Source organism: Puma concolor, chromosome C1 (genome assembly GCF_028749965.1).
Source record: "Puma concolor isolate L17-30 chromosome C1, mPumCon1.1.hap2, whole genome shotgun sequence".
Taxonomy (NCBI): Eukaryota; Metazoa; Chordata; class Mammalia; order Carnivora; family Felidae; genus Puma; species Puma concolor.
In genome coordinates, this window is record NC_141674.1 from 21,623,290 (window position 1) to 21,640,210 (window position 16,921).

At 42.4% G+C, this 16,921-nt stretch overlaps 1 protein-coding gene and 1 pseudogene across 3 annotated transcripts in view; both read left to right on the plus strand.

Moving 5' to 3' along the window:
* The first annotated feature begins 9,947 nt into the window (after positions 1-9,947).
* On the plus strand, positions 9,948-10,424 carry LOC112848352 (small ribosomal subunit protein eS21-like; annotated as a pseudogene).
* A 2,037-nt stretch (positions 10,425-12,461) lies between these two features.
* The window catches only part of YTHDF2 (YTH N6-methyladenosine RNA binding protein F2), a 33,958-nt gene continuing 29,498 nt past the window's right edge, over positions 12,462-16,921 (plus strand). The window contains exons 1-3 of one of the 3 annotated variants that reach the window (XM_086716216.1): positions 12,462-12,804; positions 13,312-13,336; positions 13,952-14,022. In XM_086716216.1, coding sequence (XP_086572342.1) covers positions 12,778-12,804; positions 13,312-13,336; positions 13,952-14,022 — 123 coding nt within the window. In that variant the 5' untranslated portion in view covers positions 12,462-12,777. Of the gene's footprint in view, positions 12,805-13,311; positions 13,337-13,951; positions 14,032-14,057; positions 15,613-16,921 lie in introns of those variants that run through there. The other 2 variants (XM_025934254.2, XM_086716217.1) reach the window with 2 other exon arrangements.

The window sequence follows — 16,921 nt, forward strand, 5'->3', positions numbered from 1 at the left end:
AGCATGAGATACAGAATTACCAGTTCACTGAATTATAACTGGTCCAGGTTTTAGCACTATTAAGGAGGTGGAAAGGATAAAGAAAAGGCTGAATTCTGAAAATAGGCATGAGGTTGTGATTCACTTTGGGCAATACTCCTGAGGAAATAGTCCTCTCTGAGAAGAAATTCGGATGCTAGGCTAGCCTGCATTTTCAGACAATTTCCCTAGTATAGTTGATTACGGATTCCCTCACCCCTAGGATACCTCTTGGGGAAATTCTTACCTAGTTTGTAATGTATTACAATAACAACCAAGGTTGTTACCTGAGACAATCAATTCTGCTAGATTTGGACTCTTTGCCCCTGGAATTTCTCTTCAGCATCCCTAATTGAGACCTTTCTAGGATTCCCTCCCAATCCCGGAACAACTTTCTTAGTCCTGATGTATACAATTTAACTTCCTCTAGAAGGTTCTATTTTCCTCTAACTTCCATTCCCATACTACTACTTCCCTGGCCCTTGCTTTTGGGAGCCAAAGGTGATTTAGTTCCTAAATTCTGCCATGTCAGTAATTCAACTTGAGACCATCGTTTTTGTCAAGGTACCTCCAAGAGCCAAACCTCAGTATACACCAATCATAGTCTGGGTCTTCTCTACTTAAAACAGCTTCCCTGACTCAATCAGCCACCTGAATTGAAGCAACTTTGGGATGTTCTTATGCAGTGGCTATAGGTAAGTTCTCCAGAACACATAGATTCTAAAACCTGTGTTTATTTTTTTTAAAGGTTTTATTTCTTAGTAATCTCTATACCCAACATGGTTCTTGAACCCACAACCTCAACATCAGGAGTCACATGCTCCACCCACTCAGCCAGCCAGGTGCCCCTAAAACCTATCTTTTATACCCAATTGATTCTGTATCTATGGCTCATGGTCCAGGCTAAGACATGCCTGTTTCCTGGATAGATTATTTCAGCCAAGTATGATTCCTACTGCCTCTTCACAACTACTTGAAATTTCTGTTATGTTTTACGAGCCTCTCAGCCTAAAAGTAGACTACAACCTGCTTTGAAATTGCCTCTGGGTTCTCCTCTTGCATCTGTGGTTTCCAATTCTGTATTCTTTACTGATAGTTATGGCTTATAATATGGTATATATGGATTTATTTTTCTAGTTTTGAGAACAAAAATGAACAATAGTATTGAATCACATCTAAGGATAAACATGAAGCTGGGTAATGACCCAGAGGAAAGACAAATTCCTTAACGGGCTTTGTAGGAGCTTCTAAAGAAAGCATACAGAGAGGGTTACTTGCATTTTGAAGTATAAGTTTGTTTTTTAAAAATTTCTCTGCTGTTTTCTTTAAAGAAATCTATGTATTATAGAGCAGACTGGAAGCCCAGAGCCCTGATTCAGCCTGAGACTTTGTTTGGTCCACATTTTTGTTTTAACTTTTTGTGAAATATAAATGCATATAGGAAAGTGCACAAATGACTGTACAATTTGAAAAGGTTAAACTACACACACCCATGAAATCAGCTACTAAATCAAGAAGGAAAAAAAAAAAAAGTTACCAGCATCTTACCCAGCCAGGATAACCAACATCTAGCTCTCAACACCATAGCTCAGTTTTACCTGTTTTTGAATTGTTTTGTGACTGGTGTTTTCTCACTCAGCATGATGTTGTAAGATTCACCCTTGATGTTGTGTGAAGTTGTAATTGGTTCCTTCTCATTGCTCTGTAGAAACTAACTGTGCCATAGCTGATCCATTCTAATGATGGGTGCTTGGGTAGTTTCCAGTTTGGGGGTATTATAGATAATGCCTCTGAACATTCTTGTACATGAGTTTTGATGAACATATATATGCATTTATGCCTACATAGTCTTTCAAACATTAGGCCAGTTCACATGTAAAATTCAAAATTCAAGATACACCTCTTTAAAAAACAAAAACAAAAAATATAATAAAAAAAAAAAAACCCAGAAGAACTGACAACACTGGGTCCATATTTCCTCACAGCAACACTTGACTGGAACTGATTCCTGTCTCTGGTGGGGCATGGTTTCTTCACCATGTGACCCTGTTCCTATTATGGACCTAGACTTTCTTATTTGGTAGCCTGTTTTTCTGATTCAGTAATCTCTTAGGACACTCTTCCCCCAGATAATTGCAAAGCTTATTTCCTCACTTCCTTCAAGTCTCTGGTCACATGTTACCTTATCAGAGAGGACTTCCTTGACCACCCACCCTATTAAAAAATGGCAACTTCCCCTGCACTATGCTTTCTAGTTTTCTTTACCCTATTTTATTTTCCTCCATTTTACTTATCTGACATACTTTTTTTTTTTCCCCCCTCCCCAAACTAGAATGGAAGCTCCGTGAGAGCAGGGGATCTTTCCGGTCTCTTACTCACTGCTGTTTCTACAGTCCCTGGAACAGTGCCTGGCATGTGGTAGAAGCTGAATAGATATTTGATGCATGAATACTAAATAGCCAATACTCATTGAAGGGGAACTATGTACCAAGCATTGTTCTAAGCACTTTACATTTGTTAACCCATTTGGTCCTCACAACAATCCTATGTGGTAGATAACATTATTTACTTCATTTTACAATGAAGAAACATATTTACATTCTACTCAAAACAATAGATACATTGGAAGCATTGTAACTCATGAAATTTATTAAACAGAGTCTTTAAATGTCCTACAGAACTTAATACCTAAAAGGAGCCCTTCAATGAATCATTTTATAATAATGGTGTTTTATTTGAAGACATATTTAGTTACTACCGAAGTTAAAATTTTCAGTTGTAGGACTGAGTCTTGATCAGGCTGCAGCTTGGCTAGGATTGCAGAGATCTGGGGCAGTGGTAGCTGATAAGATTTTGTGATCTGTGCTAGGCAGCAAGTCCCCTGTGCTGTCTCTCCAGAGTTCCAGGGAGGAAGTACTGGTGGGAGGGAAAGTTCACTTAATGAAGGATTTTAGAACCCAGATCATCTGTCAGTCACAGGAAGTACTGACTTATCACACTTACATTTCTATGTATCTGTGTAATCTCTATGCCCAATATGGGGCTCAAACTCATGACCTGAAGATGTAGTTGCACACTCTATTGACTGAGCCAACCAGGTGCCTCTGACTTATCACTTTGTTAATGGCCCTGTTTGAGATGTTGCCGGTGTCAGGGTCCCTGCTTAGAACTCCTTTCTTTCTTTGTTAAGGTCCTCCTCTGTGGAGCCCAACCCCTTGTGCCAGTTGTTACATAGGATCCCTACTCCATAGAACATCGATAGCACTGTAAAGCCTTTGCTAACTGAGCAAAAAGCAAATATTCCCTTTGTCCAGGAACAAAATGGAACTTTTATGCCACAGAAATGCTAGGTTCACACTGCTTTTGACTGAGACACTCCGGTTAGCCTTTCTGAGCAAACTGGACTCATATTCTTGCCTTGTTTAAATTCTCTGTAGCTCCCACCCAAAGACCAAGGAAGGATTTATCTGTAAAACATTGTCACAAATAGTTCAGACACAGTCATTGGTTTATTTTTTCTTGGCACAAACTTAAAATTGAACCAGCCCTCCCTGGCTTCATTTCCCCTTGGCATTATCTCCAGAAATCTCATTTGCCCTCCATTTTTCTCTCTGATTATCAGATTGAGACTGTAGCTGTTCCCTGGTACACTGCTACTCAGACTTTTAGGTCTTATGTATCAATAAAAGAGGGGAAAAAATGGGGCTCCTGGGTGGCTCAGTTGGCTAAGCGACTGACTCTTGATTTCTGCTCAGGTCATGATCTCACAGTCATAAGATCAAGCTCTGCATTGGGCTCTTTGCTGAGAGCGGAGCCTGCTTTGGATTCTCTCTCTCTCTCTCTCTCAAAATAAACTTAAAAAGAGAGAGAGAAAAAAGTCTTAGGAACCGACCTGGAGTTCACATTACATTTTACCAAATAAAGATTTTTTTTTAATTTTTTTAATGTTTTATTTATTTTTGACAGAGAGAGAGAGAGACAGAGCATGAGCAGGGGAGGGTCAGAGAGAGAGGGAGACACAGAATCCGAAGCAGGCTCCAGGCTCTGAGCTGTCAGCACAGAGCCCGATGCGGGGCTCGAACTCACAGACCGCGAGATCATGACCTGAGCCGAAGTCGGACATTCAACCGACTGAGCCACCCAGGCGCCCCTAAAGATTTTTTTTTAAGTTTATTTATTTATTTTGAGAGAGAGACAGAGAGTGAGCAGGGGAGGGGAAGAGGGAGGAGAATGAGAATCCCAAGCAAGCTCTGCACCCTCAGCACAGAGCCTGATGTGGGGCTTAAACTCACAAACCCTGAGATCGTGACCTGAGGCTATATCAAGAGTCAGATGTTTAACCAACCAAGCCACCCAGGAGCCCCTTTAAAAAATCCTTATTTTAGGGATTTAATAAAATAAAAAAACTTAAAAAAATATATCCTTTCTGTGTCCACATTTTATTTTTTATTAAAAAAATTTTTTTAATGTTTATTTTTCAAAGAGAGAGACACACATACAGAGTATGAGCAGGGGAGGGGCAGAAAGAGAGGGAGACACAGAATCTGAAGCAGGCTCCAGACTCCATGCTGTCCGCACAGAGCCCATTGCAGGGCTCGAAATCGCAAATAGTGAGATCATGACCTGAGCTGAAGTCTGACACTTAACTGGATGAGCCACCCAGGTGCCCCTTATTTTATTTTTTAATACATGCTTTTTTTTTTAATTTTAAAAAATATTTTTATTTGTTTTTTGAGGGTAGGGAGGACCAGAGAGAGGGAGGCTGAGGATCCAAAGCAGGTTCTGCACCGATAGCAGAGAGCCCCATGCAGGGATCAGACTCATGAACCATGAGATCATGACCTAAACTGATGTCAGATGCTTAACCCATTGAGCCACCCAAGCGCTCCTTGTCTCCACATTTTATTTTTTATTTTTTTTTAATGTTGTTATTTTTATTTTTGAGACAGAGCATGAGCAGGGGAGGGGCAGGGAGAGAGAGGGAGACACAGAATCTGAAGCAGGCTCCAGGCTCTGAGCTGTCAGCACAGAGCACAATGTGGGGCTCGAACCCACAGAATGCGAGATCGTGACCTGTGAGATCATGAGCTAAAGTCGGACGCTTAACTGACTGAGCCACCCAGGTGCCCCCCTCCCCCTGCCGAACATTTCAAAAGGTATACTGACTCAGCATAATTCAACTTAGAATTACAGAAAGAAAGAAAGAAAAGAAAGAAAGAAAGAAAGAAAGAAAGAAAGAAAGAAAGAAAGAAAGAAAGAAAGAAAGAAAAGAGAGAAAGAAAGAAAGAAAGAAAGAAAGAAAGAAAGAAAGAAAGAAAGAAAGAAAGAAAAAGAAAGGAAGGAAGGAAAAGAAAGAAAGAAAGAAAGAAAGAAAGAAAGAAAGAAAGAAAGAAAGAAAGAAAGAAAGAGAAAGGTAAATGGCCAACTCTTATTGGCATAATTTGAAAAGAAAGGGCATTTTTACATCAAAAAGAAATAATCTCAGAATAAGGAACAGTCCTCTGCATTGAATACATTTAGCTTTATGAAAAACTCATCACATGATCATTACTTTTCTTCCTGAAGGACTGGTGAAAATTTCCTCTAGACTCTGAATTGAATTTTCAAGGCGTTTTTACTGCTGGCTCTTTCTTGGTGCTTGTTCTTTTCTGCCCTTGCTGTCTCTAACAGCTTCCTTTGGATACACACAGCTGTGAATAGTGTCCGAAGGCCACCTGGCCCAGCTGCAGGTCTTTTCTTCCTTTAGCCACGTTCTCACATTGCTCTTTTCATGCTTCCAGCCAGCCAGTCATAACACACACCTGCACATAACAAAGCCAATCATCCACTTACCTTGGGATTTCCAAAGTGCCTTTCTTTTAACATTCAATTGAGCTAGTTAAGTCTGTACATTTAACTTATTTTTAAAGTTTATTTATTAGTATTTTTTTTTAGTAATCTCTACACCCAATGTGGGGCTCAAACTCACAACCCAGAGATCAAGAGTCATATGCTCTTCTGACTGAGCCAGCCAGGCACCCCTGCACATTTCACTTTTTAACATATGTTGGTCCCACCAGACTTTCATTGATAAAATGGGGATTGACATTACTAGGGAGAATTTTGAAAATAACAAATTAATTCAACAAATATTTACTTAGCTTTGGAATATAAAGATCAATAATAACAATACTCCTTGTCCTATAAGAAGTCATAGGTTTATTGAAGAAACAATATGTAAGCTAGGAGTTGGTTCTCTTAACCTGGGGTCCATGGGATAGATGGCTTGGGGATGGGACTGCTTAATGAGATTGTTGGCAAAAATTTGGGTGCATGTACCTTTTCCTAAGGAGAAAATTCATTATTCCCATTAGAGTCTCAACTGAATCCAAGACTTCCAAAAGAAAAATAAATTTTGAAGTAAGCAGTTTTAATACACTAAAATGTTACAGTAAGGAAATATGACTAATTTTTTTTAAATTTTTTTTAACGTTTATTTATTTTTGAGACAGAGAGAGACAGAGCATGAACAGGGGAGGGGCAGAGAGAGAGGGAGACACAGAATCCGAAACAGGCTCCAGGCTCTGAGCTGTCAGCACAGAGCCCGACGCGGGGCTCGAACTCACGGACCGTGAGATCGTGACCTGAGCCGAAGTCGGCCACTTAACCGACTGAGTCACCCAGGCGCCCCGAAATATGACTAATATTATGGGTGAACAAAGAATAGAGCACGCTTCTCCTTGGGGGAAGAAATAAGGCATCATTTGATGAGGGTCTTGAAAGACAGGAGCTGGGTAGGGGAGATGACAAGGGTATTTGAGGCAGAAAAAACTGCATGTGCAGAATTGTGGGTTCCAGGGGGAAAAAAAAGTGTATTTGAGAAAAAGTTCAGGGGCGCCTGGGTGGCTCAGTTGGTTGAGCGTCCGACTTCGCTCAGGTCACGATCTCATGGTCCGTGAGTTCGAGCCCCGCATCGGGCTCTGTGCTGACAGCTCAGAGCCTGGAGCCTGCTTCGGATTCTGTGTCTCCCTCTCTCTCTGGCCCTCCCCCCGTTCATGCTCTGTCTCTCTCTGTCTCAAAAATAAATAAATGTTAAAAAAAAAAAAAACAAAAGAGAAAAAGTTCAGTGTGGCTGGGGCATAAGTACACAGTGAGAAATACACAGAGCCAGAGAGCGGCAAGCTTTGTACACGTTGAGTAGACTATAGAAAACCAGCAGAAATCTTCAAAAATAAGCTCTTACACTGTCAGTTGTGTGTAAACATTTCTCTATTCCTGCCTTACTAAGGGGGTGACTTGGGCAGTGAGGTCTACCGCTCCTGAAGGCTAGAAAGTTTTGAGAACTAGAGCTCTAGGACCCAGCCCCAGCCCATGGCAAAATTCTGGAGTATGTACAATCTGTCCTCTTTTTCACTTTTTTTTCTGTCTTATCCCCACTCCTCACTTCAAATATGAGGAAGGATTGCTTAGGTTTCTACCTTCTAGACATCTAAAGTGGTGGAACCAGAAGGGACCTTAGAATTTATTTTGATCCAATTTCCTTATTTTATAGCCTTGGAAGTAGATTCCAAGTGAGGGAATGATTTACTCTCCTCGTCTCCCCTTCTGTCTCTCTGGTAGGGTACTGGGCCATTTGCTATTCTCTCTCTCTCTTCTGAGGAAATTGAATGGATTCCTTTGACTTCCACTAACATCTCTACACCAAAGATTCCAAGATTTGTATTCCCGCTATGTTTCTCTATGTCCTCTGCCCTTTGTTTACAGAACATCTCTATCTGGTGTTTTATGTTCTCCTGAAAACTATGTCCAAAGATAAACTTATGATCTTTCTCCACTCCCACAAATGTCCCCACATTAAAAAATGCCACCTCTGGGTGCCTGGGTGGCTTAGTCGGTTAAGCATCTGACTCTTGATTTCAGCTTGGGTCATGATCTCATGGTTCGTAGGATCAAACCCCGAGTTGGGCTCTGCACTGACTGCACATGGAGCCTGCTTGAGATTCTCACCCTCTCTCTCTGACCCTCCCCTGCTCACACACACACTCTCTCTGTCAAAATAAATAAATAGGCTTAAAAAATGCCACCTCATCCATCCAACTACTCAAATAAAATCAGGTATCATCTTTGATAACTCCTTCACCTTTAGTGCCCTTCCCCCAGTCTAATCCATCACCAAGACCTCTCATTTTACCTCCTAAAATGTTCATTTAGTCCATTTCTGTCTTCATTGCCACTATGTTAGACCATTATCTTTTGCCCAGACTTACTACAATCTTCTTCTAACTCCTAATTTACTCTCTTCTCCCTAGGTTTATTTTCCACACTGCAACCAGAAGGAACTTCTTAAAACACAAAACTCACACTGATCATTATTTGCAGCTAATGACTAAAGTCCCTGTTTTTCTCCTTTCTCCAGTCTCATCTGGTGCCTCCCTCGCTCTCGTTATGTGCCAGGCATGCTGGCCTTCTTTCAGTTCCTCACCAGTGCTAAGCTCCTTCCCCACATAGGGCCTTTGCACATACCGTTCCCAACTTCCCTTCCCTCCTTGTGTGGTCAATTTCTGGTCACCCTTCAGGTTTTAGCTGAAGCTTATGAGCTCAGGGAAAAGTTCCTTAGCTCCTTGACTAGGCGAGATCCATCTGTGCCTTCTCATTGCACTTTGCACAACTGTAACTGAATAACTATTTGCTCCCTGTCATCTCCCCTGACGTATAAGCTCCAGAGGTAAGTGAACTCTTGACTCTCTCTCCAGCACATTGTCTGGACCTCAATAAATACTTGCTAGAAGAGAGATTGAGGGGCGCCTGGGTGGCTCAGTCAGTTAAGCATCCAACTCTTTAAAAAAAATTTTTTTTTTTACATTGATTTATTTTTGATAGAGAGAGACAGAGCACAAGTGAGGGAGGGGCAGAGAGAGAAGGAGACACAGAATCCGAAGCAGGCTCCAGGCTCTGAGCTGTCAGCACAGAGCCTGACACGGGGCTCACACTCCTAAACTGTGAGATCATGACCTAAGCCGAAGTCGGGCCGACTTAACCGACTGAAACACCCAGGTGCCCCAAGCATCCAACTCTTGATTTCAGCTCATTGTTTGTTAGATTGAGTCCTGCGCTGGGCCCTGTGCAGGGCAGGGAGCCTGCTTAAGATTCTCTCTCTCCGTCTCCCCCTGCCCCTCCACCCAAAGGCAGAACTGGAATTAGAACCTAAATCCATTTCCAGTACAGTATTCTTTTCTCAAACCATGAAGGGTCTGTCCCTGTAAGATGATACCCCACTCTCCAGACTTCTTCTTCCTTTCCCAGTGATTAAATTATCCCTCTTCTGTTCAGGGGCCAGTTATAGCCAATTTGGTGAACTAATCCAGGTTTAGAGTTTACCCTTCTTTCAAGGATATTTGCATTTTAACTGGGAAATCCTGGAGGACAGAAAATAACCCCAAAGGAACTACAGAAGTCCCCTTTTATCCACAGGGGATATGTTCCAAGACCTCCCTATGGGTGTCTGAAACTGCAGATAGTATTGAACCCTATATATACTGTTTTTTTTTCTATATATACATACCTATGATAAAGTTTAATTTACAAATTAGGCACAAGAGATTAACGATAATAATAAAACAATTGTAACAATATACTGTAATAAAAGTTATGTGGATGTGGTCTCTTAAGAATATCTTATTGTAGCTGGAGGTGCCTAGGTGGCTCAGTCAGTTAAGTGTCTGACTCTGGATTTTGCCTCAGGTCATGATCTCATGGTTTGCGAGATCAAGCCCTGTGGCAGGCTCTGTGCTGAGAGTGCAAACCCTGCTTGGGATTCTCTTTTCCTCTCTCTCCACCCCTCCCCCACTCAAAACGAGTAACTAAACACTTAAAAAACAAAACCCAAAAAATATCTTATTGTAGCTTTTTGCATTCGTGCTTGTGGCAGTGGCAGCAAGGGTGCCCTTGACATGTATAACAATGCTGGCAAGTTCATGGACCTGTATGTGCAGCAGAAATGCTCTGCCAGCAACCACATCATCAGTGCCAAGGACCACAGGTCCATCCAGATGAACATAGCCAAGACTGACAAGGTGACAGGTAAGTTCAATGGTGTGTTTATTTTTTTTAAGTTTATTTATTTAGTTTGAGAGAGAGAGCATGCACGAGTGCAAGCAGGGGTGGGGAAGAGAGTGGGGGGGGGAGAGAATCCCAAGCAGACTCTGCATTGTCAGCACAGAGACTGAAGTGGGGCTCGATCCCCCGTACTGTGAAATCATGACCTGAGCTGAGGTCGAGTTGGATGCTTAACTGAGCCACACAGGCATCCCCTCAATGGTCCGTTTGAAACCTTTGCTATCTGTGGGGCCATTTGCAGGATGGGTGAGTCAGATGACTCCATCCTCTGACTGGCCAAGATCCACAGCATCATTTCAAAGAATTTCTGACTGGAGAGGATGAAGGACGTGGGATATTTGTCATAAATAAGTAGCACCTCCCTCCCCCCCCACCATTCTTATTACAATATACTCACGCTTCTTGTGATGATGTGAGATGATAAAATGCCTGCATGATGAGATGATGTGAGGTAAAAGATGTAGGCATTGTGACCTAGCATTAGCCTATTATTGATCTTCTGACACATGTCAAAAGAATCATCTGGTCTGGACCACAGTGGACCGTGGGTAACTGAAACCGTGGAAAGTGAAACCTCAGATAAGGGAGAACTACTGTAAGAAAAATTTCAGGCACCACAAAAGTCATTGGAAGGAGGGAATTTTCACTATTATCCCTTAATCGGATTATAGGAAAGGAATCTTCAATGTACCAGATTTGCTTCTGTGTGTGTGTGTGTGTGTGTGTGTTTTAAACACACACAACAAACCTGTTAGGTAGATGTTATTATCCCCTTTATCAAATGAGGGAATCTCTGAAAGTCCTAGTAATTTACCTAATATTGCAAATCTGGTGGTGAAGCCTCCCCTTCCCAGGACGTGACTTTTGGTCAATCCTCTATTGATCATATCGTGCTGCTTTCAAGTATAGGCAACTGCTTACAATTTATACAAAAGTCTGGGCTATGAGGTTAACTGGCTGACTATCTTAAAAAAGAAAAAAAAAAGGATTACTAGGTTTCTCTTATTTCCTTGGTGGGATCTATGCTCTGAGACTTGACATTTTATGGTTTCTGTCAGAAGTCCATTACATATTGATGCCTGGCCTTATTCATTCCAACCATAAATGTGATGATGTGCAGAAAAAATGCTTTGAGCACTTTGAGCAAAATTATAATGCAAAATCCAAGGTGCTGTGTTATCATTTATTTTACTACTGAGTCCACCAAAGCCTCCTATTTCCAGAGAGTGGATGGTATCAAGTTGACACGGAATAGTGCATTATTTATCTGTTTACTACTATTTGCAATAACAAAAGCTATTAGGAGATGGGTGCCCTAGGATCAAATATCCCTACATGAATTAGGTTTGCTGCTGATTAAAAATGTCTTTGCCCATATTTTGGATCTCCTCTGGATTATGATTCCTGAAAACAGGATTTTTTTTGAGGGTGGAAGTACACTATTGTGTTTCTCTTAGTGTCAGATACACATGATTATTTAATAGCTTTGTGACCTTGGGCACATTACTTAACCTCTCTGTTTCTCCAGTTGTAAAACAGACTGACAACTATTTTGAAGCTGCTGCTAGCTTTTAAATGTTTTAAAGAACCTATCAACAATACCTAACCTACAGCAGGTATTCAGTTAGAATTAATCTCCCTCCTTTCCCAGAGTAAGGACATTCTCTCTTGGAAGTCCATAGTTTTATAGATTCTCTGGACTTGTTGAACATACATGGAAAATTTTGTGTAGATGAGTGAGGTCTGCTTTTCCTGAAAATAAAGCCACTCTTTAACAGAGTATCCTGGCGGGCCAATGACTTCCTTAAAAAAGAGCTAGATGATCTAGCAATGTAGATGATCTCTGCAATGCCAAATATCCTTTGCAGGGGACCAGATTTTTTTTGTGGATGTTTTAGTCTTTGGGCACTCTTTTTTAAGTCCAACAGAGGAGGATAATCAGGTCCCTGGTGGTAGTGGTGGCGGCGTGTCTTTCTCTGGGCAGGGCCCCCATTAAGTTTCCCTGGGGGCTGTGACCCCTCGCAGGGTTCCCTCCCACATGGGGGTGGGGTGCCATTTGCAGCTGGGAGGCTGGTTTATTTTGAGGTCTCTGGCGCTCCGGGGGTCGCTTTTTGAGAAAACAGGCTTTTGTGGGTTTTCTCAAGCTAAAAACTACTCTATCCAGGTGTTAGTCAAAACCTCGCGGCACGACCCTGGCCGCCCCCACCTTCCTACAAGGCCCCAATCCTGAGGCGGTGGGGGCGGGGAGGCCGCACTCGCCGCTTCCGCTCCTCCAGACCACCAGGGGGCGCGGCACCCCCGCCTCTTCCTTCCCGGGGTGCTTCGCGCCGGGCCCCTTCCGCGTGGGTGAGTGAATGTGAGAGTCAGCGTCGCGCCGCGCGCGCCGTTCGCCTCCGCCGCTCGGCGCTCTTATTTCGGCTGCGAGGGGCGGGCGCGCGCGTAAAGGCATAGAGACGGGCGTTGAGTTCTCGGGCTAGAGCGTCGCCGAGTCGGAGCCGGAGCCCGAGCCGCGCGCTGTGTCTCCGCTGCGTCCGCCGAGGCCCCCGAGTGTCAGGGACAAAAGCCGCCGCCGCGCCGCCTGCTCCCGCCGCCAGGGCTCATCCGCCGCCGCCGCCGCCCTGACGAGAGTCCACAGCTGTCGCCACCCGTGAGGATCCGAGAGCCATGTCGGCCAGCAGCCTCTTGGAGCAGGTACAGGCCCGGCCCGCATGCCTCGGCCATTGTGTGAGGCGAGAGGTAGTCCGACTAGGCCCGGGCCCGCCGCCCCCGGTCGGGCCGAGCAGAGGCGGCGCCTCCCGCGGGCCGGGTTTCGGGCCTCTCAGGCCGGCCGCACCCAGCGCCTCGCCCTCAGCCCGTACTCGCCGCTTCTCCCGCTTCTCCCTGGGCCTCGGATCCCACCGGCCGCGCCGCCTTCCCTCTTCTCAGCAGGCCTCTTTTCTTCCTTGTTTCCTTCCCCTTCCTTGAAGCCCTAGTCCGCTCGCGTTGTTTCTGGCGCGTCCCCCGCTTTCTCTCAGCGGGCCCCGCCGGCCTGCGCTTTTCCCCGCCTCCCATTTTCAGCCTCCCCCTCACCACCATTCTTGACGCCTCCCCTCAGGCCTGCTCCTTTATTCCCTTCTCGGGCCCGGCTTTAATTTGTCTTTTCTTTTCCATTTCTTCCTCGGACGACTTGCTGCTCGGCGACGTTTCCTTCGCCCGCAGAGACCAAAAGGTCAAGGAAACAAAGGTGAGCCCAGCTCTGCCGGTAGCCCTGGGCTGGGGGGTGGGGGTGGGGGGGGGTGGGGGTAGGGGGTGGGGGGGGGGACGCTGAGCAGTGGGGGCGGGGTCTCCGGGAGGCGCCCCAGGGAGAGGACCTTTCGGCAGCCGCTTAGTTCGCAGGTGCCTCACACTTAAGTATTTGACCCTTTCGGTGTGTTCTTGCAGCTGGCGAACAGCTTCTCAGTGAACAAGGAGTAATTCATTAAGGGTGGGGGTGGATTCGGTTTTGAAATGTCCCAGGTCCTTAGTTTCCTGTAGGTCTTAGAAGGCCTTTGTTTTTCATCCTCGTGGATCACACTCTGGAAGTACTCACATGTGGTGGGGGAGGGGAAGCGGGAGGGAATTGAAATCTAGAGGAGCCAATAAAATGACCTTTTTAGATCAACTTGCTGTGGGTGGAGGGAGACATTTTCATTGATTATTGCTGCTCAGCAGTCACTCTCGTCTTTATCCGTTTGAAATTCACACTTACTTGCTCTGTTTAGTAAGGTTTTTCTCTGGTTAGAATATATTTGACTAATTTGGGAGGTAGGTGGTACGACTAAGACATTTCTGTAATTTATTTGAATTTTTTTCCCTTTAGTACAAAATGGATCTGTACATCAAAAGGATGGATTAAATGATGATGATTTTGAACCTTACTTGAGTCCACAGGCAAGGCCCGTGAGTAGTTAACCATTTACATGCCTGATCAAAGGGTGTAGTAAACCATATTCTTTCTCTGCCCTATCAGTAAATATGATTTTCAGGGGTTGGCTTTCTTAATACCACTCATTGTGTTGTAAGAAGAGTTATTACAAATGTTGCAGACAGTGTTAAGATTCTCATTTCTGTTGCCAGCAAACATTCTGAGATGAGACTGACTGATAACACTTCACGGTATACTGACAGCACTGTTAGTAGTTCTCCTTACCAAAAGTGTAACAGTCGAAAACTGAAGAATACTTTCCAGTTTAAATATTCTGACTTTTTACCCCCAAAACCTTTTTCTTTTAAGAAAACTGGATTCATATGTGATGGGAAAAACTAATGTAAAATCACCTGAACTTTATTCAGTGCTGCAGAACTGGTCTCTTCCCTTTCATCTGGTCACTAGTTAGTGGGTTCTTAGATTATCCTAACTTTTAGACTTAGGTATTCGTTTTTCAAGTTGAAATGTATCTGTAGAGATCAACTTTGTACACCGCTGGTTTCTCGCTTATGGGAGCTATAGGATTTCTAAAATGGAGTTAAAGGAAGATAAAACACTTCGGCACACACAAATGAAGATCGAGAATGATTAAGGTTTTTGACATGTTATCTGTCTTCTGATGTTTTAGATGTAATCTGTTTTTATGTCTTCTAGCTCCATGTAAGTTCATACATTGACAAGACTTGTGCATATAGAAACTGCTTTGGTTTGTCAGTTCTTTTAAATTAGTATTTTGGGTTGTAGCTAATGTCTATAAATCCACAGATTAATAAGCCAAAAGGAAAACTGACAGTAACCCATCTAAAATACCCTAAAAGATGAAAAAGCTTATGGGGCATTTAACAGATGCTGTACGATAGATACAAGTCTTGAGTAACTTGAAATATTGGTGCATGCCCGTATTTGGGCCTAATTCTTACATAAAACTTTTAGATCTCTTATGTAAAATTTTCTGCATTGAGAGTGTAGAAACCACTTACGCAAGGGATTGGGAAAAGTTTTCAGAAATCGACCAGTTAATCAGGAAAAATGGGAAAGGAAGTAGAGGAATGAACTATTAATAAATTCCTGCTATTGAAGTAGTTTTCCTTACATAATCATTATAACAGGGAGAGTGGGAGCATTTGGAAACATAATTCTAGGTAGCTCTTGTGAAATAATGTGTAGTTCAGATTTTTGAGCTCAGGGACATGTGGGAACCTGCCAGTTCAGGTGTAGGCATTCAGCTATATAATGGCATAACCTGTGATATTAAGTGCATGCTTTTTATTTCTCAAGTAAGCTAAAGCTTAAATGTCTTAAAACAATTTTGGGGGGGAGGGGAATAGAAATCATAGTTAAATAGATGGATAACCTGAGAATCTTTGTCCTTTGTAGTTAATCGTCAAGAGTAATTCATCTGCTTTTTAACCATTATTCATCGCCTTAATGTTGGAATAATCCTTCAGGCTTAATCCATTGGTTATAGACTGAATTTCTTACTCATAATGGATTTGAGTCTGTTAAATTTTAATACTGTCTTCGAGAAAAATAGACTTCTCTTAAACTTGAGGGTATGTGTGAAAAGGCTTAGCTTCCTTTCCTTTTTTTTTTTTTTTTTTTTAAGGAAAATTTTGGCAGAGAAAAGTACCATTTTATCAGGCTGCATTAGTCGAAACATTTAATTTTAAAGAGATACGTTTGGCTAGGAGAAGTACTTTTGGCTTTGGGAATAGAAACTTAAGGCCTAACATAGTTATGGTCATCCAAGTCTCTTGAGAGTAAAATTCTCTATTCACTAGTTAATGGATTCTTATGTACCAGAGCTATTATTTTAATTCTAGTGTAGTTAACATACAGTGTTATATTAGTATCAGGTATATAATACAGTGGTTCGACAATTTTATAAATTTCTCTGTGCTCATCAAGATAAGTGTACTCTTGTACTAGAGTTATTTTCAAGTTAGGGTAAAGTACTCTATTTTGAATTGAGCTGTATCCATATTTACAGAGACCAATTTTTTGTATCTCCAGCTTCTCACAGGACTAGTCTGTGAATTCTAGCATTTATAGAAAAGTTAAGATACTGTTCATAAACTAAAGTAAGATCAAGAATGATGTTTTTACAGTGTAATCTGTCTTCCAGTGTGGAGACTAGTTGAATGTAAGTTTATATTTCTGGGAAATTCTTTAGGATAATTCTTTTTTTTAAAGAGTCGAACTTTACCATGTTTTTGGAATTCTGTTTTTAATGGAAAAGTTAGGTGTGCATTTGAGCTTACAGCCAATAATTTTATAGGTGAAGTACAACAGGTAGCAAGGTTTTTCTAGTTTTAAACTCTGGAATTCATTGTACATTTCCTTTCCAGGTTATAATTAAATAGTGGCATTTGTTGATGTTCCCAAATGGTTTGCCAAGAGGCTGGCAATGTAAACTAGGTGTAATGAACCTTGGATTATGGTTGAGGAATGGCAACACAGATTTTTGGATAGAACCTGTAATTTCCAGGTCTTTTTGTGTTGTTTTATCTATTGTATGGTTTTGATAGAAAACTCTTAGGAACACTCCTGATGTGTCAAAATTCCCACTCCTGAAATCCAGAGATAACGGCTTTTAGTAGAAGCATCGTCTCAACAGTTCTGTAAAACTGTTATTAATACTGTCATTAATACTGTTGATGAGATGCTGGGTTTTCCCTTCACTGAATGATAGTGCTTAAGTTAAGGTCCACATCACTGTGTGTCACTTTAACTTGAAGTGTTTAAACATTTCACTTGTTAAACCAAAATCTCTTACAGTGTAAAAATTCCAGCAAGTTTGTGGGAAGAGACCACCTGAGGTGGTCATTTGCTTTTTTAGTTGAATTTGAGTTGTATGAATAA